The following is a 25218-nucleotide window of genomic DNA, read 5'->3' as shown; positions in this document are numbered from 1 at the left end:
GACAATGTGAGCATGGGACCGAGCCCTCCCTACCGCCACCCAGGGTCGGCACCTCCCAGGTACAGCCAAGCACCACCCAGGGCTCTGGGTGTATGGTTGCGGGGTCTGAGGAACCCAGTCTCTGCTCCATACAAGGCCCCTTAGTGAGTAGAGATCTTCTCCCTGGGGTCCCGCCCCCACCTCCTCTCCTCAGCTACTCTGGGCCGGCCCTCTCTTTTCCAATGCCATCTTTGTTCACAGCTCTGGGTCCTCCTAAAGGGCTGACCCAGAACCAGGACAAGGCCAAGACCACATTCACCAATCCTGCTCAATTCTAGGTTTCCCAGTGCCCCCTGCATTCGCTCCATTCTAGCTCCAAAGCCCCCAGGACCATCCTCTACATCTACCAGGGTTGCTTTGTCCAGTTGCCCAGGCTGTGCACTGCAAAACTCCAGGAGGCTCCATTCACATAGACTGCAGTGCAGATGATGCTTCCAGAGTTGCAGCAGGGCAGCCTGACCTCCACTCTCCAGCTCCCTGCTCTACTCCTGCCCCCGTCTTTCCCCTTAAGGGGCACCCCTTGTCACTCCTCCAAAGGGGTCTGGAGGAACTCAGCTCAGAAAGACAGAAAGAGAGAGAAGAGGAAAGACAGAAAGAGTGGAGGTAGTGATAGAGAGGGGCCAGGTCAGCAGTGGGGAGGGGAGAGAAAAGGAGGCTGTGGGATGGAATCACAGGAGCACCGGGCTTGGAGTGCAAAGCTCTGGCTTTGAGTACCAGCTCTGCCACTTCCTAGCTCTATGACCTTGAGCAAGTCATTTGATCTCCCGTGCATCAATGTTCCTGCTGTGAAATGGGCATCATCCTCCCTGGTCTGCCCTCCTTGTGTGGTTCTGTGAGGCTCAGATGAGGTAGCAACATGGGAGAGGGCTCTGTCCCTGGAAGACCAGATGTGGATGGAAGGGAAGGGGACGGTCCTGAGTGAGGGTCCTGAGTGAGGGTGGAGTGAGGATGGGAAGGATGAAGGGCAGTGGGAGTCAGGGTACCTGCTAGGCCTGGGTCCTTAGGACACCTCTGGCTGCCCAGGCCCAGAGTATCCCCAGGGAGGCCTTGTACCTCACCTGTCTCCAGCGCCAAGGTCTCCCTAAGACTTGTCCCTGGAGTCCCCAAAGGTGAAACCACCTCTAAGGGCAGGAAGGGGCTTCAGGGTCCCCTCAAACCTTTTCTCCCTGAGCTGGGGGAGCTCAGAGTAAACAACCAGCCATCACACCTGTCTTACCAACGTCTAATCCCTTGGTCTTCTGGGCCTGGGGGCCAGGGAGGTAGGTGGGGCCCTCTCAGAGAGTCCTCCCTCTCCTGGTTCATGGCAGGCTGCCTCCCCCACCCCGCTGGGGTCTGTACATGCTACCAAGGAGGCAGTGGGGAACATGGGGAAGGGGCGCCTGGCAGCAGTGCAGGGTGGGGGCATAGGCAGGGGCTGGCCCAGGCCTCTGGGTTACCTTCTTGGTGCACTGTCTAACGGTGCTGATTAGCTCTGAGATAACCATGTCCACACACTTGAGACACGGTTCTCGGATCTTCTTCACCTGCTTTTTCACAATGGTCTCAAAGGCCATATCTGGGGTAAACAGCCCCGTTCTGAATGCCCGGAGCAGGAGAAGGGCACCGTGTCACAGGCCGGCTCCTGACAGGAGTGCCAGGCCAGGACCCCTCCCCAAGCCCCTGAGCTCCACCCACAGAGTCCTCCCACTACCCCTCTCTGGGCTTCAACGTCCCCATCTGTAAAATGAGTGGGAAGTATTCTAATGAGGGGCTTTCAACCTATGCTCTTTAAGGTTAGAAAAATTCTGCTTGTATCCGTTTTATATGTCATGTTTTCACTTAGGATTCTGTTCTTACAAAGGGTTCTATGGCCAGAAATGGTTTGCAAACTGCCAGACTGGTTCTCCTTAAGGGCCTTTCCAGGAATAGAGCATTTTATTTTAAGACTAGGAGAGAGTTTTTTTTTTTTTTTTCCCCCTGCATTTTGGCCAATGCAGTTATCAGCATGCAAATTCCATGCCGAACCTTGGAATGGAACCTACATGAAAGCAAGGAATTTTGATCTTGTTGATTGCCTGGCACGTAGTAGGTGCTTTAAAATTTTTTGTTGACTAGATTTATTGAAGGAACACAGTGCAAAATTGGATCCCTGAAAGGGATCTAAGCTTTTAAGGAATGCAGTCTACTTCCCAATCCCCCTTCCTAATCCATGGGCCTTGGGGTTGGCTGAAAGGAGGGAAGTGGTGTGGAACGGGATCAACTTCAGGCTAAGGGGCATATGGGAGGATCTGGAGAGTTACGTGGACTCGTCCCTTGGTGACATCACAAAGGAACACAGACCAATACCTATATGCTCCGAACCAGGTTCCACCTAGTAGTTTGGGCAGCTTTGCTCTCCCACCTGGGTGGTACTGGGTGGAGCTCTCACCTTGGGGATGGGCAGAGAGCTCAGCCCCAGAGCATGCCTTCCCTGTACCTGTGCCCCGGGCTCTGCCCAGCTGGTCTAGCCTCTAGGCCTTACTCTCAGGGACAGAAAAGGGGGGCAGCAGGCTGCAGAAAGAGGGTGACCCAAACCTCCCTCTACCACTTCTAGCTGAGGCCTGTCAAAATGAGAGCCAGAAAGTCAGAGTTGAGAGGATTGGGGAACCATCCTTCTAGAGTCCTTCTGAGGGAGGCCCACTCCATCATTCCCTGTGCCTCAGAGCTAGAGCCCTTTGCCTTCCAGGTGTCAGCCCCCCTTCCCGGTCCCAATACATGCCTAATGCCATGGATATTCTTGATGGCATAGCTGATCTCTCTTCGGAGTTCCTTCTCATCAAACTCCATCTATGTGGGAGAGCAGAGAGATGGCTGGTCAAAGCCTGTCACCAAGACTTGGGAGGTCATGACAGGACCTGTCCCAGGCCTGGGTATCAGGGCCTCTAATGGGGTCAGCAAAGGTGAGAGAGACACAGACTGACTCTCCTGCCAGGGATGGTCCTAAGTTCTCCTGCTCCTGGGGCTGCTGGGAGTCAGGGAGCCTGCCCTACCTTGACCAGCTCGAAGGGGAAGCGCTCATGGAAGATTCTGTTGATGCGGGCTCCCCCCGACAGTTCATAGGTGTCGATCTGGTCTCCCGAGCCCTCGATGCGCTTCTCAAAGTCCACAGCAAACTGCTGGACCATCCTGGGGGGAGAGTGATGTGGTCTGAGGGGGCAGAAGCAGCCTGTGGAGGGAGCCTTGGGAGAGCCTCATGCTGAGGACGGTGCTGAGATGTGTGTGTGTGGAAGTCTCTCAGTGATCTGGAGTTGGGGGTTGGGGAGGGCCTCACTGCAGCAGTGCCTTGGTCTTGCGTGCTGGGTCATCAGGCCGGAAGTTCTTATACTCATCCACCTCCTTCTCAATGGACAGCAGCTGGCTCTGCAGCTTGTTCCGCAGCCCCGGCAGCGTGTCCCGGATGTGGTTTGTCAGTTGCTGGGAGTGAAGGCAAGGAAAAGGTTAAGGCCAGGGTCACAGACCCGGATGGCCACAGGGCCAAGAACAGACAGGGACATCAGGGGCCGAGGTGGAAAGCTACAGGAGGCAGCTGCTGCTCCGCCCACTGCTGCCTTGCCCACCCCCACCCCACCCCCCACCCCCACCCCCCGCCAAAGAATGCTGCCTGAGGGCAGGGCCTGGCACACAGCAAGTGCTCAGCAGAAGGTATTAATTGAATTAATGACTGAATACCTTAATTTTCAACAAAAGCCAAAAATCTGAATTTTTATGTGAAATTACCTGATTTTTAACTACTTTATTTTTTTTAGACAGTATGAGGGCCGCTATGAGTCGGAATTGACTCAATGGCAGTGGGTTTGGTTTGGTTTTCGTATGAGGGCCAAACCAAATGTGGCTACAGCAGGGTGGCTGAAGGGCTGCCCCACTGCAGCCTGAATTAAGGCCTCCCTTTTTTTTTTAAGGTAATTCTCAAGTTTTGGTGCTCACTGTGGCTAGGTCCTCACACACACAGCACCTCCCTGAATCTTCAAAACAACACCATGAAACAACTACTGTTATTTTCACCATTTTAGAAACACAGAAATAAGGCCAGAGAGTTGGAAAGAGTGTCATAGCAGGGAGTGACAAAGCTGAGATTGAAACCCAGCTCTGTGGCTTCCAGAGTCCCCACTTCTGCCCCTATGCCACACTATGTTTCCTGTTACTTCTTTCTTCTACACACACACACAAGCCTTAGTTCTAGAAGCCCTATTCCAAACGAAGAAATACCCTAGGGAAACCCCCGGGGATTGCCTTTCTCAGTCTCTGGATCAGCTTATCCCCAATTCGGAGGGACCAAGGTCTTCAGCTAAGAACACTTAAATCCTGGTCCCCAACCCCAAATCCTTGTCAATGTCACCCTCCACAAAAGGTTTTGGTCTTCTCCACAACCTGGGGGTGGAGGTGGGGATTCCAGGGCTCCCATCCCAGGTCACATTCAGGGAAAAGTCAGCAAAGCTCCAACTGTGTGAACATAGGCAAACTGTCTTGCTTCTCTGGGTCTCAGTCTGTTCATCTGAATGATAGGAATGCTAACTAACCTCCGCTTGCAGCCCTCACAAAACACTCAAATTATTCTCTTCTCCTGCTTCTTCCCCCAGTCCCCACCCCACCTGGCCTGGGTACCTACCTGGTTGAGGATCTTCTGCAGGTAGGGTGTGCCCATGCGGTCAGCCAAGTGGCGGTAGGATGGGTGGGAAAGGAAGAACTTGCGCTCAGCAGCCAAGGCAGCTGTGATGTCCTTCTTGCCATCAATGTCCTTCTGGCTCCGGTTCACCACCCCAATGTAGCCTGTGGACCGGGTTGAGGTCAGGGGCAACCAGCCTTGCCAAGGGGTAAGGGACAGTGGAATGGGTCAGGTGGGGGCCTGCCTACCTCTGCGCAGGGGAAGCAGCTTGTTCTCCAGCACATCACGGGCATCTGTCCCCTCGTCCATCAGGTCCAGCTTGGTGATGACCCCAATGGTGCGCTGACCTGGGGGGAGGAAGAAGGAGGGTCAGCCATACCTGTGCTTACTCTCACACATAGGACTTCACACATCCCACTCCAATCCTTACTTCCATCACCCCTGCTCACCCACTCCCCCTCCCTGCCCTGCCCACTCCCTCAGCCCCCAGCCTCCACTTTTCCCCCTTATCCATTCTCCCCAGAGTACCCAAAATGATTTTTAAAGGCATGAATCTGATCCCCTCACTCTTCTGCTTAGACCCTCCAGTGGCTCCTCCTTATGCTAAGAATAGATGCCCAGAGCCTTGGTATCTGCTGCCGGGTGGGAACCTACCCTGGGGGTCCACCTCTTTGGCGATCTTGAGGGCATCGGAGTTGGCCAGGTCAGAGTTGGCGGGCGACACAGCCAGGATGAGGCAGTTCTCTTTGGTGACAAACTGCATAAGCATGTCCCGGATCTGGAACTCAATGTCGGGGGGTTGGTCCCCCACCGGGACCTTGGTCATTCCGGGCAGGTCCACCAGGGTCAGGTTCAGCACTGGACAGGGCGGCGAGAGAGCTGGCTCAACACGAGGGACGTGACCGTGGGTGGGCGGAGTTAAGGCTCAAGGTTGGGCTTAGAGAGGATCCCATTGAGAGCCAGGTTGTAGATGGGCAGGGGGGGCTGGGCTAAAGCAGGAGCCCTTTGGAGGCGTGGTCATAGGTGGGAGGAGTCACGACAGGGAGGAGCTTGGGTAGGAGAGCAAAGGGGAGGGGTCACTGTGGGGCGGAATCTGCAGGAGGCTGGCATACATAATAAGGCACCAGCAAAGGGGCGGGGCCAAGAACAGCGTTCCAAGGGGCTGGGCTAGGCGAGGACGCAGGGAGGTCGGGGGCGGGGCCAGGTCTCCCTACCGTGCGGCGAGTAGACGCGGAGGTTGATGGGCACCGGTGAGATGCCCTTGTTGGTGCCAGTGACCCGGTCAGTCTCGGCCTCGATCTCCAGTCGCACTTCCTCGAAGTCGGTGAATTTCTTACCCTTGCAGTGCAGGAACTCGGCATATTCTGCCCCACGAGCGGGCAGGGGAAGGGAGTAGGCATCATAGCCCAGAACGCCACCTGAGTTCCTCCCCCACTGGAACTACCCTGCACACACACCCCAAACACTGCCTCCTCCTCCCTCCCCCACAGCAGCGAGCCTTCTTTCTGTATCTTTATCCCCATCTTCCAGATGGGGCCCAAAATGGGGAAGCCCTTCTCCAAAGTCACACATCAAGCAAGTTCAGCGTCCAGGCTGGACGTCACCTCGGGCGGGGAGGGGAGCAGGAGAGCTCAAGCCGAGCTGCTGGTGGGCAAGGGCACATACCTGTGGTAGCATTGACCAACTGCAGGACCAGGGGGCGGCGGGTGACAATGCCAGATCCTCGAGGCAGAAAGTCCCTGCAGTGAGTTGGGGGCCAGAGGGAAGTCAAGATCTGAGAGGACTCCCTCTGTCTCCGGGGCGCCTGTCCTGCTATTGGTAGCTCCTCTATTGGGAGGTGGCAGCTGAGAAAGGTGGAAAGAGCCGCCCCCAACTTCCCTGGGCCACAGAATTTATGCATCTGAGCTGCCAAGAGACAAGACCAACACCTCCTGGGACCTCTCTCAGAGATGCCCTGTGTTGGTTCTGAGCCAACAGGAAGTCTCTACCCCAATTCAGTCACGGCCACTCATCCTAAGAGAAACTAAGGCATGTGGTGGCCCCATGCCTAAGTGTCCAGTAGCCAAAAAGGAAATGGACTACTGACTGCCCTGACTGGGATCACAACAGAGGGTCCTGGGCAGAGCAGAAAAAAAATGTAGAACAAAAAATCAAATTCCCAAAAAAGACTAGACTTATGTGTCTAGCAGAGACTGGAGGAAACCCCAAGACTATGGCCCTAAGACACCCTTCTGACTGGGAACTGAAGCCATTCCCAGAGACCACCTTCCAGCCAAACAATTTACAGGCCCATAAAATAAACAATAACGCCCAAGAGGAATGTGCTCCTTAGAACAATCAATTATATATAGAAGATCAAAACGGCAATATTCGCCCAAAAGCAAAGATGAGAAGGCAGGAAGGGGTAGAAAATTAGGACCAAAAAAAACCGGGGAACCCAGGGCAGAAGTGGAGAGAGTGCTGACACATTGTGGGGAATGAAACCCAGGCCATGAAACACTTTATGTACAAACTATTGAATGGGAATCTAATTTGCTCTGTAAACTTTCATCTAATGCCCAATAAAAAAAAAAAAAGGAAACAGACCTGCACCCCTTCCCTTCCCTTCCGCTGTGGGGAAGGGCAGCATCTCACTTCCCCCTCCCCAGGCCCCATCTGCCTGGGGCTGAGGATACAGGGGATGGCGTGAAGGAGGAGGCAAAGAAAAACACTCATGCTTCTGAAGTACCTACTGTGTGCCAGACGATTTGTGGGCAGTATCTCAAGGACTCCACGTAGTAGCCCCATGAGGTAGGTGCTGTTATTACCCTCATTTTACAGATGAAGAAGCTGAGGCTCAGAGAAATTTAAGTTGCACAGCGAGTATCTAGCACAGCAGGCCCTGGGCCCAGGTCTGTTTGATTCTGTAGTGAAAGCTCCCTGCCCTTCAGCCCTCCACTTCCCTCTGAGGGACTGGACTGAGGAATCCCAAAGGCACCCCTTGCCCCCAGGCCTGACAGTCTATACCTCAGACATCTGCTTGTGCCGATGTCTCAGCCTCAGCCGTCCTTTTGGCTGACTCTTTGGGGTGTGGGTTCTGTCCTGTCAGCTCTTCTCATCAGCACCCCCCCCCAGCCCCACCCAGGCTGTCACAAGCGTAAGGGTGGAGGCGTCCCCATGGATCAGACTGGCGGAATCAGAAGTCACAGGATCCTCAGAACCCAGGAAAGGGGAAGCAAGTCAGAGGCCAAGTGGCCCCAGAGATCCAGGCAGCCATCTTGTTCATGCAGAGGCACACAGAGGCCCAAGAGGGGAATGGACACGCTCAGACTTACACTGAGGCTTGGGCAGAACCGGGGCCAGAACCCAAGTCTCCTGCCCCCAGCCCAGATTCTGACCCTGGCCTCACAAAGCTTCCTGCATCCCAGAGGTAGAGGTTCCTGTAGATAACAGACTAGGGCCAGGACTCCTAGGTTCTAGGCTGCCTCTCAGGATCTGGGGAGGTCTCTTCTGACCCTGTCCTCATCTTGCCCACCTCTTGTGAGAGCAGAGGCTTCTGAGAGGAATCATGGGTAGTCCAGGCTGGAGCTGAGGGAGCCACTCTAAAGGGGAAGGAGGATGATAAATCCTGCATTTATTAATTACTTTTTAGGTGCCAGGTAAGCACTATTTATTCTTGGAAGACTGAGCTTCAGGTGAGCAGGAACTGCATCTTTTTGTCCACCTCTGTATCCCAGTGCCCAGCAGAGGGCTTAGCACACAGGAGGTGCTCAATAAATTGAATCCCCAAGTTGTCAAAACATTGCTCTGATATAGCAATTATTATCTCCATTTTACAGGTGAAGAAACTGAGGCTCAGAGAGGTCAGGTGACTTTCCCAAGGTCACCCAACTAGAAATGACAGAGCTGGGATTCAAACCTGAGTATCTGTTGGACCCCAGAGCCTGAGGAACTTTCATTCAAACTGTGCCGCCCCCTAAAACCAAGGAGCCAGACTTGGCTTTTTATGTAATTCAATTACATTCAATCTAGGACATATTTGGGAGCAGCTGCTTAGTGCCAGGCCCTGTGCTGGGCCTCGGGGATGGGAGATGAGTCAGATGGTTCCCTACCCCAAGGAGCTCACTGTGTGGTGGGAGAAGCAGGCAGTAAACAGATAATGCAATGCAGTGTGACATGTGCTAGAAAGGAGGTGTACCAGGCAGCACAGAGAAGGAGGTGATTAACTGGGGGATGGGGGACTAGAGGGACTTCCTGCCTCTATGTTCTACCCTTTATTCACTGACTTCTTTGGGGAAGTGGCCCCCCAGTTTTAGGGGTCCCCCAGGACTGTGGAGATAGGACTTTTGGTCTCACAGGGGTGGAGGTAGGGGCCTAGGGTCAACCCCTCTTCCCTACTAGCTTCTCACCCAGCAATACCATGACAACTGCTGTTGCCATGGAAACTGCAGGAGGGGTGGGGAAGGCTGGGACTCCCCATAGAGAACCCCCCATGTGGAGACATGGATCTTCCCTGGAGCTCCTTCTTGACAGACCTCCCCCAGTGCAGACGGGCCCACCCAGCCATGTGGGCCTGAGGGGACAGGGACTCTGAGGTGCCACAGAGAGGATGTGGGGAGCCCAGGGTGGTAGGTGGTGGGTGGTCAGGGGCCTGGGCCAGCCTGCCCCAAGTTGCTGCCTCCTGGGGCTATTTAAAGGACAAGCAGCTTATGAGAAGCAGAGATTAGAGGGCAGGCCATGTCTGGGGGAAGAGTGTCAGGGTGGACAAGGGGGTGCAGGGTGGGAAGAGGCCCCATCTTTGCTATGGCCCAGGTGCTCACACAGCCTGCAGCAGAATTCCCTGGGCAGCTTGTTAAACTGTACATCCCTCAGACATTCTGGGGTAGAGTCTTGGGGGTGGAGTAGGAAGGGCAGAACCTGGATTTTAAACCCAATCCCCAGGTGATTTTCATGGTCCCTTTCAAGTCTAAGGAACACTGACTTAGTGGTTAGGAGGCTGAGGTCCTGGATTCGAATCCCGCCTCTCCCTTGTCCCAGCCCAGGGCCCCTGGGCGAGTTGCTTCATACTCTGGGCCTCAAAGTCCTCGGCGATAGACAGGACATTCTCTACAACCATATGTGGCTGTGGGAGGACTCGTGGGGCCTTTTCATGGAAAGAGTTAAGCCCATGCCTAGTACATAGTAGGTGCTCAGTAGCTCAAGGATGCTGCCAAGCAGTGACCCTTGTTCTCAGCTTTCTTTCTAGGAGGACACTTCCAAATTTCAGCAAGGGAATCCTAAACCCCACGGACCCTTCCACCTAACCTCCTCCAGGCCTTGAATTGAATCTATGAAATGATAGGTGGAAATGATGGCAATCAAGGAGAAGCTTGCAGGGACCATCTCATTCCACCGTCATTGTCCAGAGGGTGGGACTGAGGCCCAGAGAAGGGTAGGGAGCTGTGAGGCCACACAGAAGTGAGACAGGTGGCTGAGATGGGACCAGGACCCTGGAGGCCTGCTTCCTAGCCCCACACCTGATTCCCACATGTGGACCGTAAGCTCCCTGCTCACTGCTGGATCCCCATGCCCAGCACAAGGGCTGGAATGTAGTGGGTGCTCAGGCAATACTCCTGGAGGAGCTGGTCACGCTCAGCACCTCCACAGCTCTTTCCTTGCACCTGGACACGCTCCCCCACACATTCTGTTAACCACCCCCTGGGTGCCTCTCCAGTGGGGATGCAGCGGCTTAGGCCTCCAGCCAGGGCCACCCTCTGCACCTCCCATTCCAACTCCTGATTAGGCTGAGGGAGGACAGCACAGGTGCCCTGAGAGAAGTGTGCCGGGCCCACCCACCACGGTGGCTGTGTGCTGTGCCCCAGCATGAGAGGGTGGGTGGTGGCACGCCAGCTCTCACCACTCATTTTGGGCATATGGCGGTTTCCTTGGGAAGCCGTGCCTTGCCATCTGCAGAGGTGCCCTCAAACCTGAAGTACATAGAAGATGAAATAAACACCTCCCGGGACCTCAAAACACCACACACACCCCTGTTGGAATTGGCACTGCCACCCCCAGAGAGGTTTGGAGAAACTGCACCAAGAAGGGCTGAAGAGACTCCCCCTCCTACTCTAGGACCTGAAATCTGGGACTGAGCTCACAGACCCTAATTCTCAGGCCCTGCTCAATCCAAAGAATGCCCAGAAAGTAGCATGCTTGGTCTGGCGTGTCCCTGGTGGCGGTCATTCTTATGTTTCCTGGGCCCTAATGTTAGATAGGCTCAGAGTTGAATCTCAGGAGAACTGCCACTTAAGAGCTGTGTGGCTGTGGACAAATGGCCATACCTCTCTGAACCTAGATTCCACAGCAGTAAAATGGGTTGCCGAGAGGGTTGTATAAATGAATGCATGATTATAAATCATAAGGACAACTTGTTGAGCTTGCTGAGAACATAGGCTGGGTCCTCACAATCAGGACGGCAGATGGTGCAGCAGGGAGGGAGTTGGAAGGTGGGACTCCTGGGGGCTGACTGGCAGAGTGGGGGTGGGCCGGGATATTTCCAGCCAAATCTTGCCTCTGGGGGTGGAAGGCAAGAGGGCTGGGTGGGCTTTGAGGTGCCCTTGAAGTGGAGAGCTGGAGCGGGGGTGGGGGTGAGGTAGCCCAAGAAATACAGTTGGGAGGAGGTGAGGTTGCCCCTAGGCAACAAGTCCCTCTCTGTCCCCATTGCCCTGGGAGGCGCAGGGTGTGCCCACTTCACACAGCTCAGGAATTTCAAGCTGAGGTCCGAACATTTCAGGGCAGACCTGGCCTTGGCTTTCTCTGACATTCTGAGGACCTGAGAACAGGGGCTACGTGAGTCCTGTTTACCACCACGTCCCCAGCACCCAGCACAGAGCCTGGCATGTTCACCAAATCAATGATTTGGAGATGAGCTCTTCCAGGTTTCCCACCATCAACCTCATGGCACACCCTCAACTGAGGCACAAAAAGGGGAAGAGACTTGCCCAAGGTCATGGTGCAAGTTGGTGACGGGGTAGGACAACAACTGCTTTATTAAAGAAAATCTGTTATCTTTCCTTCCTTCCTATCCTCCATCTTTCCTTTCATCTTTCTTTTGCTCTTTCTTTCCTTCCTTCTTTATCTCTCTCAAGTTTTCATATTTTCAAAATGGAAATAGATTTCTCTTTTGCCCCCAATTTTAAAAATCGTATGTTCTCCATTTGAAAAAGAATTTCAGAAAACACGTAAAATATTCTACAAATAAAAACCAGCCATAATTCCAATGCCTGGGGATAACGATAGTTATTGTTGTTTGTTCCTATTGAGTCGATTCTGACTCATGGAGACCCCACATCTGCAGAGTAGAACTGCTCCATAGGGTTTTCAAGGCTTCTCAGAGGCAGATCGCCAGGCCTGTTTCCTGAGGTGCCTCTGGGTGGGTTTGAATGCCCAACCTTTCAGCTAGTAGTCGAGCACTTAACCATCTGCACCACCTAACTATAGTATAAAAAAACCAAACCAAACCCATCGTCCTTGAGTCGATTCTGATTCATAACAAACCTATAGGACAGAATAGAACAGCCCCATAGAGTTTCCAAGGAGTGCCTGGTGGATTTGACCTGCCAACCTTTTGGTTAGCAGATGTAGCTCTTAGTCACTACACCACCAGGGTTTCCAACTATAGTATACTTTTCATTATTATTAACAATAATAATAATGATTAACACCGATAGATCATCGAATGTTTGCCAAGGACTCTGCCAGGGACTTCACATCTGCATGTCCATGAGGTTTGGCTGGGTAATGGAAGGTTCTAAAATTAGATTGTGATGATGGTTGCACAACTCTAAATTTACTAAAAATTATTGAACCGGACACTTGAAACGGGTGCATTTTATGGCATGTAAATTATACCTCAGTAAAGCTGTTTTTGGAGCCCTGGTGGTGCAGTGGTTAAGAGCTCAACTGCTAACAAAAAGGTCAGCAGTTCGAATCCACCAGCTGCTCTTTGGGGTAGTTCTACTCTGTCCTGTAGGGTCGCTATGAGTTAGAATTGACTTGACAACAATGGGTTTGGTTTTTGGCTTTTTAAATCTGTTTTGAAAATCTGCATCATCTCAATTACCTTCACAACAATTGTGTGAGGTCAGTGTGATCAGTTTCCCCACCCTACAGGGGAAGAAATGGAGGCACAGAGAGGTGAAGTCACGTGCCCACATACACGTCCATGCACGCACTGGGCTCCTACCACACTCTGGTAGCCGTGGGACATTTTCCAAGTCATGCAACATGGAACCACATCTGGGTCTGTATTTCTTATCAGCAGCAGCTTGATGCTAAGGAATTTCAGCTCTACCATCAACATATTTCCCTACACTGAGCCTCAGTTCCCCCGTCAATGAAATGGAGCACAGTCCAGCAGCTCCCTCCCAGGGCTTCTGAAGGGATCCCCTGACATCCTAGCTGCAGAAGGGCCTGGCCCAGCACTAATAGAGGGTGCCCAATGGTGGTGCCTGGTCCCTGAGCACTCGTCATGTGCCAGGTGCTTTTTGTGTATTACAGCATTGTGTTCTTTCGAATTCAGGACTCGGGTTAGGGGTGGGCATGCATTTACCTGCTGAAATTTTTCTCCCTGTCCTGGCTAGTGGCCTCCTTCCCCTGTGCTAAGACCAGATGCATCTGAGCCACAGTGATAAAAGAATAACACAGTAAAAATAGAAGAGACGAAACCATGGTTGGAGCTGCTGTCTGCCAGGAGCTGTCAGCCCATGGTTTTGGGCCTCTTTCTTCCTCCATAGCCCCTCATCCTGGGAGAATCTGAGGCCTAGCCAACATACTGAGGTTGGGTCGTGGGAGGAGAGGGTGGTCAGGGACACCCTGAAGGAGATGTTGACTGATGTGAGACTTGGAGGAGGAAGACAAGGGCATGGCGAAGAGCCTTCCAGGCAAAGAGAGCAGCACACACAACAGCACCCCAGGAGAGTGAAAGAGAAGGCACAACCCACTTTTTCCATGAACTGCAAGACATTCAGCCTGACTGAAGGGTGGACTAGGAGGGAGTAACTGGAGGGAAGCAGGGTTGGGTCATGCAGGCCTCAGGGGCCCAACTCAGGAGCAGGGTTTATGTTTTGAGAGCAGGAGAGTCAAGGAGGGCTCCAGGCGGAGGAGGTGAGATTGGGAGGCTAGAAACCCAACTGATTTTTTTTTAATTGTGCTTTAGGTGAAGGTTTACAGAGCAAATTAGTTTCCCACTCAATAGTTTATACACAAATTGTTCTATGACATTGGTTGCAGTCCCTGCAATGTGTCAGCACTCTCCCCATTACCACCCTGAGTTCCCCATTTCCATTTGTCCCATTTTCCTGCCCCTCCCTCCCTTCTCATCTTGCTTCTGGACAGCCGTTGCCCTTTTGGTCTCATGTAGATGGTTGTTCTAAGAAGCACTTTCCTCACAGGTGTTATTGTTTGTTTTATAGACCTGCCTATTACTTGGCTGAAAGGTGAGCTCTGGGAACGGCTTCAGTTCTAAGTTAGAAGGGTGTCTAAGGGGGTTTCTCCACTCTCTCTTGGACCAGTAAATCTGGTCTTTTTTATGGATTTGAATTTTGTTCCACATTTTTTTCCCCACTCTAACTGGGACCTTCTATTGTGATCCTGGTCAGAGGGGTCAGTAGCGGTAGCTGGGCACCATCTAGTTCTTCTGATCTCAGGCTAGTGAGGTTGTGGTTCTTGTGGTCCTTTGGATCAACAGTTCCCATGAACTATTTGGTTTTCTTCACTCTCCTTTGCTCCACATGGAAAAAGACCAATAGTTGTATCTGAGATGGCTGCTCGTAAGCTTTTAAGACCCCAGACACTACTCACCAAAGTAGGATGTAGAACATTGTCTTTATGCTTTGTTAGGCCAGTTGACCTAGATGTCTCTTGAGACTGTGGTCCTTAGCCTTCAAGCCCAGCAACTCAGTCCCACAAGGTGTGTGGCTGTGTCTAGGATGTTTCCATGACTGTGCCTTCCGTGTGCGCTACTGTATATATGAATATACATGCAGCATGTACAAATGTATGTACAACTATCCACAGCCAACTGATTTTTCCGTGTTGATCTTGTACACTGTCAGGTGGAGAATGGACTGCAGGCTCAAGAGAGAAGGCTGCCCCAGCTTCTAAGATGAAAATGACGGTGGCAGAGGTGGAGAGAGGTGGGTGGACTAGGGGCAGAATTACAGGACTTGGGGACTGAATTGGGTGGATGAGGGAGGGGTGGAGGTTGATCCCAGGGCCCCTGGCCAAGGGACTGGGAAGGTGCCATTTAGGAGACTGCCTTGAACACCGTCCAAGCCCAAGACTCCACATTCTCCTGTTGCCTCTAGCAATCCCAAGTTGCTAGAGCTGCCTTCTCCAAATGGTTCTTTTTCTTTAGCCAGATTTCTGTCCAGGAAGGAGGAGGGAGTTCCAGAGAGATAGATCAGGGAGAAGAGAGGAGAAATTGGGTGTGTGGGTGCACACATGCACATGGATAGGGGGGTGAAGAGGATGGACAGACACTTGGAAAGGCTTGGCCTGGAGGCAGGAGGCCTGGTGCCAGTTCCTACCCTGCCTCTAATCCAATCGCTGTGTGACTTTGGGCAGCTCCTTCACCCTCTCTGTGCCATTTCTCCATCCTAATACCAGATGATAGTCTCTGCTCCTCCTGCTAACAGGTTGTTAGTTCCAAAAAGACAATAATCAGTACTGCCTTTGGACCTGGGGAACTGGCCCCACATTTTAGGGGCCCCTCTCTGGCCCTACCTGCAGTCTTGCTGTCTACATGGGGCAAGAGGTCCCCAGGGGCAAAGGGAAGGTGTCCAGCTGGAGTCTAAGCACGCCTCTTAGACCACACTTAGTTGCCCCAGAATTTCCTCTCAAGCAGTCCCAAGGCCACCTCCAGGGTCTGCTCTCCTGAGGGCTGAATTTACTGCTGGGGGGTTGTGAGGGCAGCAGCCCTGGGCACAAGGGGATGTTCCCGGGGGTGTGGATGGAGCTGCAATGTGAGGTCTGGGTGTCCACAAGTGACCTTAGGATGGGTGTGGGATGGAGTGGGAAGAGACAGGGGCAGCCTGGGGAGAGGAGCCACTTGTCTCCACGCCTCCACATCCCATCACGGGACTCTGAGGAATGTGAATTCTAAATTCAAACTCAGCTTGCCAGATTGTTATAAAGGTGTGCTTGTCAAGGTAGGAGGGCAGAATGTATTGTATTTAGCAAGTCCTCAGCTGGATTTACAACTGGAACATTTAGACACACGGCATGCGGAACTCTGTTTTGGCTCTTGCTCCATGCCTGATAACACTGCACCCATAACTGGCTTCCTCCATCCCTGCCTTGCCCAGTCCCTTTCCTCTCACCCCCAGGGTTCCAACTCTCTGACCCTAGCCAAGGCCCAGGAAACTTGAGTCTCCTGGCGCCAGGATCAGATGCTGTCTGCTAGGGTCACCTTTCACTCCCGGTTCTTTTGGGCCACTGGTTGGGGCAGGGGATTGGGATGTCCTCTGGCCAAGGGGTGGGCACATTTCCATGGTGGGCTCCACAGGCAGCATGCACTTAGCATGTGGCAGGTGTGCGTTCTAAGCATGTAGAGACCAAAGCAGAGTGTAGCTGTCCTGCAGGAACACAAGCTCTCTGCAGGGGTGTGGAGAGCAGCTTCTAATGGGGCCATCCTCCCGCCCCTGCCACCTTCCCAGTCTCACCTGCAGCCTTGCTCCTCATCCAGTGTAGTCCAGCCACACTACCCTTCAACCAGGTTCTCAAACCCACTGAGCTCCTTCCCACCTTGGGTCTTCGCTCAAGCTGGGCCCTCCACCTAAAGTGCCTACCCCTATTCCTTGCCTGACCAATTCCTTTTCTTTCTCAGGTCCAGCCTTAAATGTCACCTCCTCAGGGGGTCTTCTTTGACCCCTAGACGCCTCTTCTTTTTTTTTTTTTCTTAATTTTATTTTGTTGTTGTTAAGAATATATACAGCAAAACATACACCAATTAAACTGCTTCTATATGTACAATTCAGTGACATTGATTATATTCTTTAAGTTGTGTAACTGCTCTCACCCTCCTTTTCTGAATTGTTCTTCCCCTATTAACATAAACTTACTGCCCCTAAGGTTCCTATCTAATCTTTCTAGTTGCTGTTGTCAATTTGATCCCCTATATACGTAGTTCTTAAAAGAGCATAATGCTCAAGGCAGACAATTTTTACTAGTTAAGCTAAACTACTATTGGTTTTAATAAGACTTCAGGGTATATTTTTGGTTTAAGTTTTAAAGATAATCTCAGGGCACTAGTTTCAGAGGGTTCATCCATCCCCCTTGGCTCCAGAAAGTCTGGAGTCAATGAGAATTTGAAATTCTGTTCTACGTTTTCCTCCTTTTGATCAGGATTCTTTTATAGAATCTTTGATCAAAATGTTCACTAATGGTAGCCGGGTAGCATCCGGTTCTTCTGTCCCCTTCTTTCAATATCAGGCTCCTTGCATTCTTCTTCAAAATACACAACAAATTAGTTCTTTGTGTGATTTAACATCGATCTACCCTGGTCAGGAGGGAGTCTCCTGGGGCAGGGATGTGTCTGTCTTGTTTGCTGCTGTATTCCCAGAGTCTGCTACCAATAAGTGCCAAATAGATGTGGTTCCCGCCTCCCCCTCCAGGTCAGTGACCCTTTGCCTAGGATGTCTCAATTATCCCCTAATCCTCTTTGGCTTCAGTCTCCAAATCTGGGAAATGAGACAACTAAGATGTATCCCAACCCAAGAGTTCAGAGGAAAAGACAGGGCTGAATAGCAGAGAGTGAGCTGTCTCCCATGTCAGGCTGGCTCTGACAAAGAGAAGAGCTCTCAGCGGCTAGAGACCAAACCCAAACCCATGTGGGGATGAGAATGAGAAGGAAAGGGAAAGGGGATTGATGGGAGGCCAGGAGCCTGAGCTGGGAGGTTAGGCAGAGTCATCGGGAAAACCTGTAACTCTGCCTCCAAGGCTGCACCTTGGGCTATGCGCAGAGGCTCAGTTACCAGGTCCCCACCACAACCTGGATAAAGAAGATCCCCCATCCCCACTCTGGGCCACCTCTCTGGCTGCACCATCCCAGCCTGCCTATGCCCAGGCAGGAACAAAACTGGCATGTCCTTATGCCAGCCTCTCCTTGAGTGCTTCCTGGGCATTCATGAGAGAGATGCTGTTATTATTCCCATTTTACAGATGAGGACATAGCAACTGAACAGGGTTTAAGAAACATGTCCAAGATCCGTTAGCTTGTCAGTGGCAGAGCTGGGCTTCCAACCCAGATTTAATTCCAGTGCCCGAGCTCTTGAGCTCTCTGCCACATTCCCACTGACCTTGGCCTCCACCCAGGGACCAAGAGGGCAGGGAGGGTGACCACTTCCCATTTGTAGCCTGACCGGGCACCAGAACAAGTGAGGTCAGGGGAGCTGGAGCTTGGAAGCCTGTCTCAAGACACCCCACTCTACGTCTTGTGTATGTGTTGGGGGACATGTAGCCAGGGACAGGCAAAGGGGAGACAGAAGGCTGGAGGTGAGGCCCCTTTGGTCTGGGAAAATGCTGTTCTGGGGCCCAAGCACACTCCTCTGTCTATACTTGCCCCCAAGAGGACCTCATCTACTCTCATGGATTTAAATCCTATCTATATACCAGCAATTTCCAAATTTGTATGTCTAGCCCTGAGCTCCCAACTGGTACCACCAAAGTGCCCATCTGACATCTCCACTTAAAAGTCCAATGGGCATCTCAGACGCAACATGTTCAAAACAAATTCCTATTCTTACTTTCCCTGCCCCCAAACCTGCTCCTCTTGCTTTCTTCCTGTCCCTATTAATGGCACCTCTATTTACCCAGTTACCAGTTGCTCCATCATCCTTGATTTCTTCCCTTCTTTACCTTCCACATTCCATTTACCATCAAGTCCTGTTGGATCTTCCTCCAAAATATATCCTCCACCCCTTCTCCTCCTCTCCACTGCTAAAACCCTGGTCTGGGCCTCTGTCACCTTTTGTCCCTGCAGCAGCCTTCTTACCAAGCTCCTGCCTCTTCTCTTGCCTTCCTTCCTACCCCCACCCTCCAGGTCACACACTTGCTGGAATCAGCTTAAGTCATTCCACCACCTAAAAGCTTCGTACAATAATGAAAATAAGCCTAGATCCCTCATCATGGTCTATGAAGCCTTGTAGATCTAGCCCCTGCCTACCTCACTGATTCATCTCCCCCTTTGCTCAATAAACACCAGCCACAGTGGCTCATTTCTGTTCTTTAAATACACAAAATTCTTTCCTGCCTCAGGGCCTTTGCATTTGCTATTCCCTCAACCTGGAATGCTCCTTCCCTAGCTAGTCACGTAGTTTATTATCACATAGTTCCTTATCTCATTTTGGACACCACCTCCTCTAGAGATCTTCTCTAATGTCCCTGTGAAAACACCTCTTCTCTCCTTTCCCACATTGACCACATCCTCTAATTGTCTTCTTAAAGTACACCTGCCTGTGTTTACTATTCCTGTGTCTTCCCCTCTGGAATGCAGAGCCCTTGTCATTTCCACCAGAGAATCCCTAGTGCTGAGACCTTATGGAAATCCATGACTATTTACTGAATGACTGAATGAACCAGCCTCAGTTTCCCCCCTCTGTAAAAGGGGGTTGAGGAAATAGCACAGACCCAGACAAATCCTAGCAGGTCCTGGGCCACCACTGGGCATCTGCATTGCAGAGCTGACTGCAGGGTCCTCCTGGGTGCCCAGGCTGGGCTGGAGCAGCTTCTGCTTCCTCCCATGCATTTTCTACTTCCTCACCATGGGGGACTGGCTCCCAGGATGACCCAGGAGACAGAGCAGCTGTTACCATGCTCAACCACCCTGGGGACCCAGCCCTATGCACAGAAGTAGGGAGCACATGAGAGAGCAGGCAGGGTTGGCTGGGAGGGGGTCTATGAAGCCTCAGTTTCCCTGCCTGTGCCCCAGCCTTGGCCTGCTCACCAGCTCTCATGAGGATCAAATAAAGCTTTTCTGCCCACTTTCTACCTCAGGCCAAGCCTTCCTCCTCTTCCCTGGTTCGCATTCCAGGGAAGGGAGGAATTCCCTTCAGGGACCAGAGTAACGAGCATTGTGATGTGGAGGAAGGCAGCCAGAGGACCCAGGCCTCTTGGAGTAGAGCTCACACCTGCTGTGGCTGGGGATGGCCTGCTCTTCTATCTGCTGGCAGCTCTTCTGCTGGACAGTGAGCTCCAAGAGGGCAGAGGCTAGGTCTGTCCTGGCACACATAGGCTCCCAAGTCTAAGCAACTATCAATGTCTCCCTCCTACATGTTTACTGAAGGGTTTTTATACTCGTGAGCTGATTGGCACCTCCTCTCAAAAGACAGGGCAAAAGTCATCAGTGTTCCCATCCCACAGATGGGGAAAACCAAGGCCCACACATATCCCCAGTGCCCTTTGCCAGGCGCAGGAACCTGGGCTTCGCAGTCTAACAAACAGTGCCCTTCCTGGTTGTGTGATCTTGAGCAAGGCATTAACCTCCACCGCATCAGTTTCCTCTTCTGTAAGATAGGTATCCTGGTACCTGCCTCATGGGGCTGATGTGAGGCCACGCCTGTGAAAAGCTCAGCGTGGCGTGGGGCACATGTGAGGAGCTCAGTAAGTGGGAGCTGAGGGCGCCAATTGTTCCCCTCTGTGACCCCTGTCCAGAGTACACAGCCTGGCACAGAGCAGATGGTCAGCAAATGTTCAATAAATGCATAAATGAATGAATATAAAAGGTAGGAATATGATTTGTACACTGTAAAGTGTTGGATGTCCACAAGTGATATTAGAAGCACCAAGGCCTCAGGGCTTTGCTGTCTGCAGCCCACGCTTTGCCCCACCTTGGAGTTTTGGGGAAGGGGCTCATCTGTGTGTCTCTCGTCTGTGTCTCTGCAGTGCTAGGGTCATGTGAACAGGAGGGGTTGTGCAGAGCCTGTCATCCCCCAAGAGACAGGCAGCCTCCCCTGTGCTGACCAGATGGGCCCAGCCACCCCCACAGTGCCTTTCCAACAGCCCACGGATACATCGCTCCAGTTCAGTTCTCTCCCTCTCATCCTGAGGGCTGGCACTGGGCTCTCCAGGCCCTTTGGTGGCAGAAATGACCATCAACATCAACTGCCCATATTACAGATGGGGAAACTGAGGTTTAAAGAGGGCAAGTGACTTGCCTGAGGTTTCACAGCAGAACCTGGTTTGGACCCAGAATGTCACCCCACAGAATTGCTGTCCTTCTGGTGGAAGGAGCCCTGTCTCCCTCCCCCCACCCCCCTTCAGTCACTTCACTAGCCATGAAGGTCATTGGAAGAGAGCTAGTGTTTCTGAAGAGGTGAGGAGATGGGGGAGGAGGAGATCAGTGTCAACTCTCCTGCCTCAGTGTGCCCAGCTCCCCAGTCTGCCTGCAGCAAGGGGAGAGCCAGCCATGCTCCTTCTGTCCCTGTCAGCACCAGAAAAGCCATCTCTTCTCCTTTCCTGGGGGAACTTGGGGAGGGCTGGTCACAACCCTGCCTGCCCCACAGCCCGGGACCCTTTGTCTTTGTGGTTGCCCCTCATTCCCGGCCACCTGGTCCTCCCAGTGCCTTGTGGGATCAGAAGCAGTAGGGGGATTAGGTTCTGCAAATGACTCCCCCCCCCCCATCCTGGCTCCCTGTCTTAGTCATCTGTGTCCTCTGCCTGCCTTCTACCTCCATCGCAATCCCTCTGCCGGGCCAAGGGGATACCGACATTGACAGGCGTCCCCCAACCAGGGGCGGCAGCGGAGCCAGGGGCTGGCTGCTCCGAAAAGGATCAGAAGCGGGTTTTCTCTCCCCCCTCCCCTCCATCCTTTGCCTCCTCTGCCCGCGCCTCTCCCTCCGCAGCGGTGCTGCGCATGGATGGCGGCCGGGAGCCGCAGAGGTGTGTGTGTGATGGGGGAGACCGTGCCTGGCCTCCGATGCCCACGGGCCTATGTCCTCCTCCCGGAGGTGTGGAGGCCTCCCTGCCAAGGTCCATGAATTCCCGTGGGTAACGGTGGTTGTCCTCCATAAAGCCTGGGCTGGGAGGCGCTGCCCTGGGGGTAGCCCTCTCCAAGGGACTCCGGCAGCCGAAGGAAGGCGCTGACTAATGCGGAGCCCCTCGGTGCCCACGGTGGGGGAAGGGGGGGATCTGTGCCAGGGTCTCCTGAGAGCGCTGCCTTCCCTAAAGGATGAGGCGGAGGAGGGGGGCGTGATGCCATGGCCGGTGGCTGACGACGTTTGCCGACTAGCTGGGGGTGCTGCCGCCCCCGAGGGGCTCCCGCGCTGACGGGGCGAAGGGCCGCCTCCTTCTGACTGGGGGTAGGGGGCGCGCTGTCCGTGGGTGCAGGGTCGGGGGCTACGAGGTCGCGGCGCCGACGGCAGGGATTCGGGGTGTCCAGGGGGCCAGGGTCCGCGTTCCGGGGCGCGCCGCTCTTACCTGCCTACGAAATTCTCCAGCACCGAGCTCTTGCCAGCGCTCTGGCCGCCCACCACGGCGATCTGGGGCAGGTCGAGGTCCGCATTCTGGCCGATGGCGGAGAAGGCGTCCTGCAGTCGGTTGACCAGCGGGATGAGGTCTTCCATGCCGCGGTTGCCCATGGCTGCGGCGAGCCCCGCGGGCTACAATCCGGCAGCCGCTCTCGCTCCAGACTCAGGCTCCGGCTTCGCCGCTGCCGCCGCGCGCCCGGACTGCCTGCGCCCCGGGCCCCCCGCCCCTCGGGGATCCGAGCGGAGCGTCGTGCCCGGCCGCCGCCAGAGGGCGAACTCGGCTCTTCGGATCGGCCGTTGTGCGCAGGCGCCGCCCGGGGCACCATGGGGACTGTAGTCTTCTCCTTCTGCGGCTTTGGGAGGCTTTAGCGGTGTCCGGGGGCGCGAACATTGCGCCGAGAATGTCATTCCTGGGAATAGGAGGGGTCTCACCTTTAGTACCAGGCCTCTTGCATCGTGGTCATAACTGCCTCACTCCGTCTTACAGATGGGGAAACAGGCCTGGAGAGAAGATCTACCTACTCCAAGCTCAGTTTCCTGCCTGGGGCTCCACTTAGCCTCCCTGCTTCGGCCCTAGATTCTGACACTTGCTCATCTCCGAAATGTTCCTCTTTGCCTCTGGCCTCAGTTTCCCTGTTTTTAGAAGGAGAAAGATGCAACATTAATTTAACAAATATTTACTCGGCACTGCCTCTGAGCCGCATCCCTTTGTAGGTACTGGGAATACAGCAATGAACAAGAGAGACAAGGTATTTACTCTCAGAGATCTTGCATCCAGGAGGTGGAAATAGACAGCAAATGAATAAACAGATAAATGAAGTAGTAAAAGAGAAAGTAGTCTGTAGTAAGAAGGATGGAGGAAATAAACAGGGGATGTGAAGAGGGGCACCTGTATGGATGTGAAAAGCCCACTTTAGCCTGAGGGGAGCCAAGAGCGCGTCTCTGAGGCGGTGACATTTGAGATGAAACCTAAATGATGAGAAGGAGCCAGCCACAGGCAGATCAGGGAGAAGAGCATGCTAGGCAGAGTGAACAGCAGGAGCAAAGGCCTTGAGTCTTGGAAGGCCTGCTTGGTAGAACTGGGAATCCTTGTCCTAGAAAGTCACAATGTTTGCCCCAACCCATCAGGATGTGGAAGGAAACAGTGCAATTCAAATCCAGGACTTCTTCAACCCCACCCTACTTATCCTTTTCACACAGTCATCCACCTGTGCATTTGGGGCTCCCCACAAGGAAGATGGGAAAGGGAGGGCAGCCTACCCTGTGCTGCTGGGGCTCAGCGGGTCACCTCCCTGTGCTGTGAATGGGAGTAGGGGACATTGCTAGGACAGCAGTTGTAAAAACGGTGTGGCGGGGTGTCTGACCTCCTCTAACTTCACCAGGGGAAAGAGAATCACCATCAGCAACAGCCCAAGGCTGATTGCTATGAGGTGGAGGTCAGACATACCTCCTCTCTCCAAACTTTTTACCAATTCTGAGACCAGCTGTCCCTCCCACAGCACTCTCTACCTCTCTGCTGGGTTTGATAATTCTTTGTAATGGCCACGCTGAACTCACAGACCATACTCACAGTTATGGGATTTATTAGGGAAGTAACAGGTTACAATTCAAGATCAGAAATGACTCAGGATACGGTTCCTCCATCAGGACAGCCTCTTCCCAGCCATGCCTGCAGGCAGGCCTCTCTCTGGCCCTTGGCCCCTCAGCCTGGGCTCTGCCCGGCTTGGGCAAGTGTTACAAAGCATTTTAGCTACACCTAAAGAGCTTTGTAAGTGCCTGGGGGCATCGCACTCCATCAAAGATGTGGTGAAACGCATGTAAAATTGTGCACTACAGATTTGTAAGTAAACACAAGTAAGCCAATTTGTACTTTGCTTAATATAAGCCTGTGCATACCTTGCTTATTGGTTAATCTGCCCCTGCTCCTGGGTCTAGGAGACTCTCAGTGCAGGGATTCCAGGTCCAAAGGACCTGTTCTGCTCTCTTCCTCTTGATGATAGATCCACCCTGTCTGCTACCGGGGTGACCCATTTTAAGCCTAGCAGGATGGAAAAACTAACCAATCATCTCATTAGGGTTCCATACACCTTATTTGCATGGTCTCACCCCTGCATGGGATCCACACATCTTATTTTTGTTATTTGCAAGCTGTCGAATCCCCTTGGTGGGCCACAAGCACCTGATTTGCATAATCCCACGCAATCATTTGGTGGGAGTTAACAAGACCCTGATGAGAAAGGTCATACAAAAATGATCCATCGTACCACAGCAGTGGTCTGCAAATTGGAGACCATTCATTCATTCATCCATTAATGCATCTTTATTGAACACCTTTATATGCAGGCACTATGCTAAAGCCTAGGGATAAAGCAGTGAGCAAAATGCACGAAGTCCTTCCCTCCATGTGGCTTACAGTCTAGAGGAAAAGAAGGACAATTCGTAAATAAACCAATAAATATGAGTATGTCAGATGGTGCTGAGCATTGAGGACAAGACAACAGGGTCAGGGGCTGGGGAAGGTTGGTGGCAAGGGTAGTGTTGCTATTTTGTACAGGGTGGTCAGGGAAGGGCTGTCTGGTAAGGCAAAATTTGAGCAGAGACGTGAAGAAGTGAGGGAGTGAGCCATGTGGACATCTGGGCAGATGGCAACAAGCAGGCCCCAACTCTGATAGCACCAGGGAGTGGGTTAGGAGCTTGGCCTGGGCCTTAGACAAACTGTGTGATCTGGATTGGTCCAAGTCTCTGAGCCTCAGTTATCTAATCTGGAAAATGGGGATAATGATAGATCAGTGTGCCTGTGAAGGGCTCGGCCCAGTCCTGGCACTCAGGAGGCCGTCGGTGAACAGCAGCTGTGAGGAAGCCGATGATGACAGCCTTCCAGATAACTGGAGCATGAGCTCTGCACAAACAACATGTGTTCCAAGCAGCTGCTCTGGGCCAGCCTGTTATCAGGCTCTGAGAACCAGAGATGGCAGAGATGCAGCGCCTGCCCTGAGGGCCCCCCATGGGTCTGGGGGACAGATATCCAGGCAGCCTGGCCCAAAGGAGCCTGGAGTGCAACCATTAATTTGGGGA

At 52.9% G+C, this 25218-nt stretch overlaps 1 protein-coding gene across 12 annotated transcripts in view; it reads right to left on the bottom strand.

Annotated features, from left to right (window-relative positions):
- The window catches only part of DNM1 (dynamin 1), a 48625-nt gene extending 26230 nt beyond the window's left edge, over positions 1–22395 (bottom strand). For 8 of the 12 annotated variants that reach the window (XR_007518690.1, XR_007518691.1, XM_049896211.1 and 5 more), the window contains exons 1-10: positions 22094–22395; positions 6326–6399; positions 5875–6024; positions 5315–5518; positions 4909–5007; positions 4664–4824; positions 3329–3471; positions 3048–3183; positions 2777–2844; positions 1476–1614 (exon numbers count right to left, since the gene is read on the bottom strand). Coding sequence is in view for 10 of the 12 variants with exons in the window: in XM_049896211.1 (XP_049752168.1) it covers positions 1476–1614; positions 2777–2844; positions 3048–3183; positions 3329–3471; positions 4664–4824; positions 4909–5007; positions 5315–5518; positions 5875–6024; positions 6326–6399; positions 22094–22254 (1335 nt within the window). In the remaining 2 variants the exon portion in view is untranslated. The remainder of the gene's footprint in view (positions 1–1475; positions 1615–2776; positions 2845–3047; positions 3184–3328; positions 3472–4663; positions 4825–4908; positions 5008–5314; positions 5519–5874; positions 6025–6325; positions 6400–22093) is intronic. The other 4 variants (XM_049896212.1, XM_049896215.1, XM_049896221.1 and 1 more) reach the window with 1 other exon arrangement.
- Positions 22396–25218: the final 2823 nt, after the last annotated feature.

This window comes from Elephas maximus, chromosome 9 (assembly GCF_024166365.1).
Source record: "Elephas maximus indicus isolate mEleMax1 chromosome 9, mEleMax1 primary haplotype, whole genome shotgun sequence".
Taxonomy (NCBI): Eukaryota; Metazoa; Chordata; class Mammalia; order Proboscidea; family Elephantidae; genus Elephas; species Elephas maximus.
Note: the sequence above shows the minus strand (reverse complement) of the source record. Positions and strands in the feature narration are given on the sequence as shown.